General features: G+C 36.7%; 2 protein-coding genes across 2 annotated transcripts in view; both read right to left on the reverse strand.

Annotated features, from left to right (window-relative positions):
- The window catches only part of LOC121368040 (trans-1,2-dihydrobenzene-1,2-diol dehydrogenase-like), a 91,596-nt gene that overhangs the window by 36,999 nt on the left and 44,697 nt on the right, over positions 1–9,900 (reverse strand). The gene's annotated exons all lie outside the window — the stretch shown is intronic.
- Positions 12–9,900, reverse strand: part of LOC121368042 (trans-1,2-dihydrobenzene-1,2-diol dehydrogenase-like) — a 28,058-nt gene continuing 18,169 nt past the window's right edge. Inside the window, exons 6-8 of the mRNA XM_041492558.1 lie at positions 7,282–7,451; positions 2,264–2,414; positions 12–689 (exon numbers count right to left, since the gene is read on the reverse strand). Coding sequence (XP_041348492.1) covers positions 568–689; positions 2,264–2,414; positions 7,282–7,451 — 443 coding nt within the window. The 3' untranslated portion in view covers positions 12–567. The remainder of the gene's footprint in view (positions 690–2,263; positions 2,415–7,281; positions 7,452–9,900) is intronic.

Raw genomic sequence — 9,900 nt, forward strand, 5'->3', positions numbered from 1 at the left:
ACAAAACAAAGTTTTCTATGTCATAAGTCAGTTTAGTCTTGTGATTATTGGTTTACAAACAAAATACATTTGATTAGTTTTAGTGTTCACATATCTTTAAAAATCGATTTAAAACTAAATAGAAACGTATTGATCGTTATTAGTTTTATTGATCACATGGTTATACAATTAAATTCAAATGTATAGAGCCTTATAAAATAATGTATTGTACGTGCGTTTCGATTTCACCAGACCCAGACCCAGACCCGACCCAGATCTGGTGTGTTTTGGGCCTTATATTCAAATTGTAAATTTTGGTCATGGCAAGGCAACTATCATTTAAACCACTAATTATAATTCAAGCTAATTTTCTGAGATAAATAAACAAACATATAAGTAAGCATTATGTGTTAAATACAAATAAAAAGAAGGTATAGTCTAAGCCATGATTGTTATTACAGCAGTTGTATAACATACATATTTAATATTTTAAAACAAAATATCTCTCTTTTATGGTCACATTTCAGTCACATTTGTGTTTCTACAGTGGCAAGCATGTAATGAAAACGCCTAATATATGAATATGTTTTAAGTCGTGACTGTTGTTGACACTCCACTGTAGTCGAGCCCGAGTTGCTTACACATTTCCGCCATGATTGAATGAATAATTTCACTGTCTGCATGCGTCATCTTCGGACACTCTTTTAAACCTGAAATAACAACGCAACATGAGGCCCATGGGCCTAAGGACCACACAGATATTGAGAGAGGAAACCCGCTGTCGCCACTTCATGGGCTACTTTTTTTATTAGCAGCAAGGGATCTTTTATATAGACAGGATAGCACATACCATGGCCTTTGATGCACCACTTTTGATGCAACGGCTGGAGCGAGAAATAGCCCAATGGGCCTACTGATAGGGATCGATCCCAAACCGACTGCGCATCAAGCGAGCGCTTTTGGAGTGAACAATGCCCATTCTCCGGGGTGAGGTCAGAATGACATCTCCTCCTCACCCCACCCTCCCCCAAAAAAACACACGAAAAAAACCCCGTTAAAGTTTCTTTTGTTTGACGACACCAATACAGCATATTCATTTATTAATCGTTGGCGATTGGATGTCGAACATTTGGTAATTTAGACATATAGTCTTAGAGAGGAAACCTGCTACATTTTTCCATTAGTAGCAAGGGATCTTTTATATGCACCCAGTGTTCGAAATAAGCTCTTGTCCGTTTGTCCTCACAAGTGAAAATATACGTGGACATGTTTTTATTTTTCAATGGATCAAGGAATCTTCCCAGAACATCTAGTTATAAATGGTCAAGTACATCTGTAGAAATTTGAGCCCCCCCCCCCCCCCCCCCACCCATCAAAATAATTAAATTCACAAATTCGTTTCTTCAAGTGACTAGGAAGCTTCCTACAAACTTTGTTTGAGAGAAATCGAAGAAATGACAGCTTTAAAATGCATTTCTCTACATAACTAAAGTTAACTTCATCCAGACAAATGGGGGACCCAATATTAAGAAGAAGAAGAAGGAAATGTTTCATTTAACAACGCACCCAACACATTTTATTTACAGTTATATTGCGTCAAACACATGGTTAAGGACCACACAGATATTGAGAGAGGAAACCCACTATCGCCGTTTCATGGGCTACTCTTTTCGATTAGCAGCAAGGGATTTTTTATATGCACCATCCCGCAGACAGGGTAGTACATACCACGGCCTTTGATATAACAGTCGTAGTGCACTGGCTGGAACGAGAAATAGCTCAATGGACCCACCGACGAGTATTGATCCTAGACCGACCATGAATCGTGCGAGTGCTTTACCACTGAGCTACGTTCCGTCCACCCACCCACCCCTCCAATATTAATGACATTCACAAATAAGATAAACTTAATTTGTTTGTCAATGTGCCAAGGATGTTTCAACAAAATTTAACTGGAATTGGTGAAGTAGTTTGAAAGAAGATTATTTTTTTAAGTTAGCTTAATTTTCCCTTTTGGCATCACCCCTCAGACACTTGGGGTTCGGAATTACGAAATTCACACATCTGTTTCTCAAAGAAAAATATATCGAAAAAAAGGAAGACAATTTGCTTAAGCAGACGAGGTTCCGACCCCCTCCCGCCCTCTCTCCCCCATATACACATGCCTGGGTTGCCCAATACTCTTGAAATATTGTCCCCTGGACAAAGGGTAAAGCCGACAGAAACATTTATTTAACTACTTCCTGGAAAACGCCTAAGTTACGAAGGAATCCAAGAGTTTTACCTTCATTGAAACACTGTCTCACACAGTCTGCTTCGTAACACAGTCCTTCGCTATTGGGCAGAATCACAGGGTGTTTGGCCTTCGGTAAAGGGAACTCCTTGTCCCCTGATGGGCCAGACATTTTCGTTGGGCACCAGAAAGGTGTATCAACCTGCGGTAAAATGATCACAACCTGTTTATGTACAGCCCCATGGCGTCAACTTGAAACAAATGAATTGGGATGTAGCACACTATGAAGTTTTAACCTGACGAAAACAAATTCCAAGGCAAATAAAACGTGTTCTTAAACAATTACCAGCAAACTCCTTTTGTATACAGGTAAGAAAAAAAGTTTGCTTTGTGTAACGACACCACTAGAGCACACTGATTTTATTAATCATCGGCTATTGGATGTCAGACACTTGGTCATTTTGACATATAGTTTTAGAGAGGAAACCCGCTAATTTTTTCCATTAGTAGTAAGGGATCTTTATATGCATCATCTCACAGACAGGATATGACATACCACGGTCTTTGATATACCAGTCATGGTGCACTGGTTAGAGCGAGAAATAGCCTAATGGGCCCACCGACGGGGATCGATCCTAGACCGACCGCGCTTCAAATATACTAGTAAGAAGGCAACTGTGTAATAGCCAGGTAAATAAACTGTACGTGCAATGCTGACTTTAGTATCTGTGTACTGCGCATCGATTAATAGTAACAATTCAGATGTAATTTTAACTTTGGTTGTTGGATTCTCCTCCATCTGGGTTTCCCCCGATTAAAATGAGATTTAATTTATTCAATGGATGTGAGTACAACACCAACAGTGCGATGGAATCCCAATTTGCTTTAAGGCACTGTCACGAATTTAGTGGGTCTTATTTCTGTAAATATGGATTATAAATGGAAATTACATTCATTTGGCATACCAAACCTAGTTATTTTATGATCCAAAACATTTTAATTGAACTATGATCGAGGGAATTCCATGACACGCTTCATTTTTAAAATGTGGAACTCTTCTTGTGAAAAGTCAACAAAAAAAAATACGGCAAAACAGAATCGTAGTGATGAGGCAACCATATAATGTATTTTGAATTTTATATAAACGACAAGACTTGGCAAATGAGGGCCGGCTATATACAAGGTAAATAATATAAAAAAATACATTATTTCATGACTGAAATAAAATAATAAACAGTCGGAACATAAACTCACCATTTATTATTATTATTATTATTATTAGGCGCGTATGCATGGAATTTAGCAGGGAGAGAGTCTAGACGGTTACAATGCTATAGTGCTTGATTCAAAAACGGATAACATGTTTTCCAGCGTCACCAATGTGGCCTATGACCAGCCAGTCGTTTTACGTTAATTGTATGCAAATTATTTTTACAGATTCGCAAAGTAGTCATTTGGTTTAATGTATAGCGTAAAAAACCCAGTACACTGTCGCATGTTTTGCCTCCCAAAGGTTGGCTTAATTATTACTTAACCCAGTTGAATCCAGTTCTACATGCAGGGACAAGTTCATCCTGCCGTTTGTGTGTGTCTGTGCACGCACGTTAATCTTGCATTTTTATAGCCACTCCCTCCCCCGATAAAACACCACCCCTTCCACCCCAAAAAGGTAGTAGTAGGCTAATAATAATAATAATAATAATAGTAATAATAATAATAATAGTAATAATAATTATAACTGTCTATTATTATTATTATTATATGTATTATAATGTTGGTAAAATCATGTCGCGGTGTGTGTGTGGGGGGGGGGGGGTGTGAGGGTGGTTGTTTCAGAAACATTACATAAATTTAGAGGGGGACCCGGGAGTGGTTACTGGTATAAAAAGAAATATTGTTATGGTTATAAATTATTGCCCCTTGCAATTTTGCGCATTTGAAATATGACTAAATACAGCAAAATAACCTTTTAGTCATATTTATTTGCGGTAAAATTAACTTTTTAAAAATTTTACGTAAGCAGCCTCAAAATTGTAATCAGTGAAAAATTATTAAGTTCAAGCTCTGTTGTTACTTTGTGTACTGTACGTAGTTAGCTTCTCTTTCAGATAATCTACCTCAGCAGCTGATAATTTGTAATTTTTATTTATTTATTTATTTATTATTCTATTATTCTATTATTATTATTATTATTATTTATTATTATTATTATTATTATTAGGGGCAATATCACGCTATTCATATGTCTATGGAAAACATACACAAAAGTGTCCGCTAGATTCATATACAATCCCCTCCCCCTCCTCCCCTGTTAAAAAAAATGCACTGTTCGTACAGTACTTAGTATATATTCCTCCTTTTTCAGATGGTTCGGTAATATGGATCAATCAGTGACTTATTTACCGCCTCTATACATTTTTGCTGTGAATATAGCCAGCCATCGTTAGCGGAGGCTATATACACGGCCGTCGTATATATAGTCACATCGTATATAAACACCGTCTAGTTCAGAGTATTCTTTAAAAATTTAACAATTCCTATCCCAAGTCAGCTGTTATGGCATATTTAGCATAATAATGAATTAGACAAGGTGGAAAATGAAGGTATTTGTGATCCAGATGTTTAGATTTTTTCGTGTCCGACTAACGATAAATTTACCTACAGATGCAAAGGCCCAACTAGTCGGGATTGTCGACGACGTTTAACATGCTTCTGTTACTAAAATAAATTAATGTATAAGCTTATTATCATTCAGTACATGTTTTTATTAATTTTTAATAACTTATTTTCATTGTTGTTGGGGTGGGTTTTTTTTCTATTTACCCTACGTCGCAGAGGACGGTCAAGCGTTCTCGTTACACGAGCTTGGTAAATCGTTTTGACACTGCGGTTATTCGGGGGATGCCCGTCTCGTGACTCAAAATAATACGTCACACCTCTGCTCTCCAAATAGCCGTTATTTTTCTTTGAATTATGGACCGTCGACATAATTCAATTATTTTTATAAAATATCAATAAGTGGGATATGGTGGTTATTTAGATGGTTCAATAAAGTACTTTTAGGTACAAATCAAATGTATATATTGTCATATAATACTTTGTTGGGTCATTAATTAGGTCAACCATCCGTGACAGAGCGCCTTTAAACCGAATGACCACTTTACGAATCTGTAAAAATTATTTGCAAACAATTAACGCAAAACGACTGGCTGGTCGTAGGCCACATTGGTGACGCTGGAAAACATGTTATCCATTTTCAAACCAAGCACTATAGCGTTGTAACCGTTTAGACTCTCTCCACTGCTAAATTCCATGAATACTATTACTATTACTATTATTAATAAGCGGGGTTAGGGACTGGGGGAGCATAGCCCTACCAACTTTGAGGGTTATGCTTATATATATATACACTATTAAAATAAAAGTTACGGGTCAAAAATATTTGTGCATATAAATATAAGCTAAAGAGCTAAAATGATGACGACTAATGACAAAATAATTCTTTGATGGCTTAAAAACATAAAACCCACAAAAAACCCACCTTTTGATTAGACACTAGTTTATTAGCCTGATGAAGAAGAGACATGCACCCCCCCCCCCCCCCCCCCAAAAAAAACCAAAACAAAACCCCACAACAAAAGTAGCCACCGTTAGCGTTCACACATTCTTGACAACGTTGGCGCATTCTGTTTATCAGGCGTTGGAAATAACGTTGAGGAATCGCTTGCCATTCTGCGACTAATTGCTGAACCAGTTGCCGAAGGTTGACGGCAGGGACGTGATGTGATCGACCTCGTCGCCCTAGTTCATCCTACGCAACTCAATGGGTGACAAGTCGGGTGAATATGCAGGCCAATCCATGTGCTGAACGTTCTGCTGCTGCTGCAGGAAGTTGGTCACCACCCTGGTACGACGAGGTCTTGCGTTGTCGTCCTGGAACCAAGCTTCTGGTCCAATCCGCTGCAGAAGTGGTTGAACAATCTCGTTGAGATAATGCTGACCATTCAAATTTCCGTTAATGACGTACATGACATCAGCAAATCTTTCTCCTTGACGACAATAAACACGAGCCCGGCCATCACTGAACTGTAGCGAGAAGCGTGACTCATCTGTGAACAATGTTTCTGCCCACTGGCCATGGTTCCACCAGATATGACGTCTGCATCAATTTTGGCGACCCCTTCTGTGACGGTCAAGTAGCTGTGGTCGGACTACAGGTCACCGGCATCTCAAACCTCGGTCTCGCAGACGATTCCTAATAATGGTCTGGTCGGACACGTTGTTGCCTGTGGCAGCTCTGACTTGATCCCGAAGATGCCGTGCGGTCACAAAGCGCTGTTGCAACACCGTTACCATCAGGAAACGGTCTTCTCGTGCTGTTGTTGATCGGGGTCTTCCAGAACGGGGGCAATTCTGAATAACATTAGTTGTCCTGAACCTCTACCAGAGTCTACCAATAACACTTTCGCTTACATTTAGACGGTGAGCCACAGTTCTCTGAGTTTGTCCATCTTGTAGCCAGCCAATGGCCCTTCCCCTGTCGTAGAAGCTGAGTTGTCGTCGAACCATCTTCAAATTTATGATGAAAGGAAAATGTTCATTCCTTTTATTGCTAAAATTGGCATGCATGGAATGACACTCATGCAAAACACGGGCAATTGGTGCATGAAGTATCACAATAGGTATTTCGAGGCAGTTTGTCAGTTTAGTCTGACTAAGTTCTTGCTTCAAATCCATGAAAAGGAAATCTGGGTTAATTTAAAAAGTTTCTAAAGATAAGTGCAATGATTGCATGTCCCATAATAACGTGATGTCTATAGTCCAAATGACAAAACAAAGGGGAATATTCTAACCCTATCTGGCTTAAAAAGACATACTTACAAAAAATTATCACAAAATTTCCTTTGACCCTTAACTTCTTTTGAGTAGTATAGTATATATATATATATATATATATATATATATATATCTATCTATCTATCTATATATATATATATATGCCCACTCTAGTCATCTTCCATTAACTGAATATGAAACGTTTGGTAAATTCTAAAGTTCTATTTTCAAACCTTAATTTCTCCTTTTGTACCAATGATAGTGAATGTATTGGACTGTAGATTCTTGAAACGTTCACAAAATGACTTCTCAGTATTTTCCGCCATGGCTTGCGAATAGTAAATTAGGCTGGCCATCCGGTTGCCACTGTATCGTAGTATAATGCACGCGCCGAGGTCGGCACCTTCAAGTAAAATAACAATAAAATCGACATTTTAATAAATAACTAGGGCAAAACAAGACTTCATTTAGGAATAAAATTACTCTTTTTAAAAAAAAAAAACGTTATGTATAAACATGACAAACACCAAGCCCCAATAACGTTTTATAACAGCTCCCACGACCCCGTTCTCTCTAGAGTGTTACGTAATTGTTGATAAGTTAGTATGAAACGATCAGTATGTGAGTGAGTACTGGTTGATGAAACATGAAACATGAAAATATCCATAAATCAAACTGATGACATACTAGTTTTTGAAAGGGTGGTAAAAAAGATGAGTTCCTTATTTTAAACGGTCTATTGGTTGTTGATAAGTATGCATTGTGAAAACGTTACAGGTAGTACTATACCAAATAACTTCCGGCTGGGTCAAAGTTGGAGGTGCACCGAACTTTTGATAGAGAAGTGAACACCACAAGTCCTGTGATTGGTTATAAATGTGAGTGTGTTGGTTGTAAAAAATAATAGTTTTATCTGGGTTAAAAAAAAATGCAATTTTATTTCATCTAGTACCAATGTGTCAAGTAGCCTTGTGCTTGAAACATGTATGGGGTACCTGTAAAAAAAAGTACTCGAATTTTGTGCGGAACTAGGGTAGTCATAGACGCTACCCGTTATCTCAGAAACGAGCAGCTTGACCCCCATTTTTTTCTGATTCACTTTAAGTGTGAGGGGTGGTAGTATTTATATCCGTGGCGTTTATGTCGGTTGATACGTTTCAGGTAGGAGTTTTAGCCACATATGTTACTATTGTCGTGCAGGGATTTGATAGGTAGCACATATTAGTGCATATAAAAAATATTATGATTTTGTCATTTTATTTAATTAAACTATACTGGTTGATTAATTAGCCATCACTCGACCATGCAAGTTCACAATGACCTTGACCTTGACAATAATCTCTGTACATGGCTCTGAATGGAGTTTGAATCAAAGTTAGCACTGAAGAAAAGTTGGTTTTGGCCTATAATTCATACTGTAAAGATTTCAATAATTTCCTTTTACATGGTATTTGACTTGCCATATACAACTGTTCTTAAATATGGTATTATATATAGGCAACCTGAACTAAGATTTTAATAGCAATTTATTTTTATATTAAAAATAGCATGTGCCATTAGTGGGTTAATGTCTTTAGTTTCCATTAACATTGTTAATTTTTTATGTATGAAATTCTGAAAACTCAAATTTGTAAAGAACTTGATCTTTATTGTAATTTTGACATATTTATAGGATGCTAAGTTATATTTTAAACAAAATAGTAGTTTTATGAAAAAATTTAAGTAAATTTGAAGAAAAACTTTACCAAAAACATAATTAAATTTGTTCTCACTATTGTGCCTTCTATTCTTATTTGTACATAACAATAAGGTTGTTAAACATATACTTAGATCTCCAGATCATTTTTTTTTCTTAATAATCACTTAGTTAGCTCTCATGAAAAGCATTTTGAGTTTATACTAGATTCAGAACCAATTTTTTCAGATTTGATTATCTGCCTTGGATTAAGTTGATAATTTATTTTATTGTTAAAGCTGTATTACCTAATGTTACTAGCTAAATAAAATGCTGGATTACAGATTGTAGGAATACATCTAATATACATATTGTATTCATCCGGATTAGAAAATAATGCAAGAAAATAGATGTTAGGGTAATTTTGTCATTTAAAAATAGTTTTTTTCAGTAATTAATCAAAAATAAATGTGTGAAAGCTGCATGATAATTCCAGATATCACAACTATTAAAACCTCCAACTACAGTAGGCTATAAATAAAATATAGTCAGGAATATTGGTGGCTGCCAATGGTTTTCATGGTTCATTATGAAAATTAGCATGGCCGATGGATTTGAAATTCCCACACCTGGTAACTTGAAGACACCCACACCCAGCATACAGGATTTCCTCCCAACACTAATGTTCAGGACATTAAGTCATTACTTCATACAGGTACAGTCATGTTTGTGTTTCCTTCCTCAGACAGTGTATTTTTTTAATACTGATATTTCTTTGATGTGCCTGTTAAGGTCTTCATAATCTAGGGGTCAATCATGTGCATGTGTTTTAATGGAATTCTTTAAAGGGGTAGAGGTACTCTGACTATCTTTGTTGTCTCTATATATATACCTGAGTACACAAACCCAACTGAAAGTAAATATCTTCAGGAGTTTTATTTTAAAACATTTTGTTGTTTAATATGACATATTGCATTTGTACAAAACTATATGCAATATATATGTTTTTTGAGGTGTACATTATATTAGGTTGCACTGTAGAAACAACAGTATCAGTGAGGTTGTCAGTTTATGTCAGAATACATCAGATCCTGGTTGTCATAAAGACACATAGCTGGACACTTTTGAAAAATGTATGTTATCAGTATAGGTAGTACTAGACCAAATAACTTTCCGG

Source organism: Gigantopelta aegis, chromosome 3, assembly GCF_016097555.1.
Source record: "Gigantopelta aegis isolate Gae_Host chromosome 3, Gae_host_genome, whole genome shotgun sequence".
In the NCBI taxonomy this organism is placed as follows: Eukaryota; Metazoa; Mollusca; class Gastropoda; order Neomphalida; family Peltospiridae; genus Gigantopelta; species Gigantopelta aegis.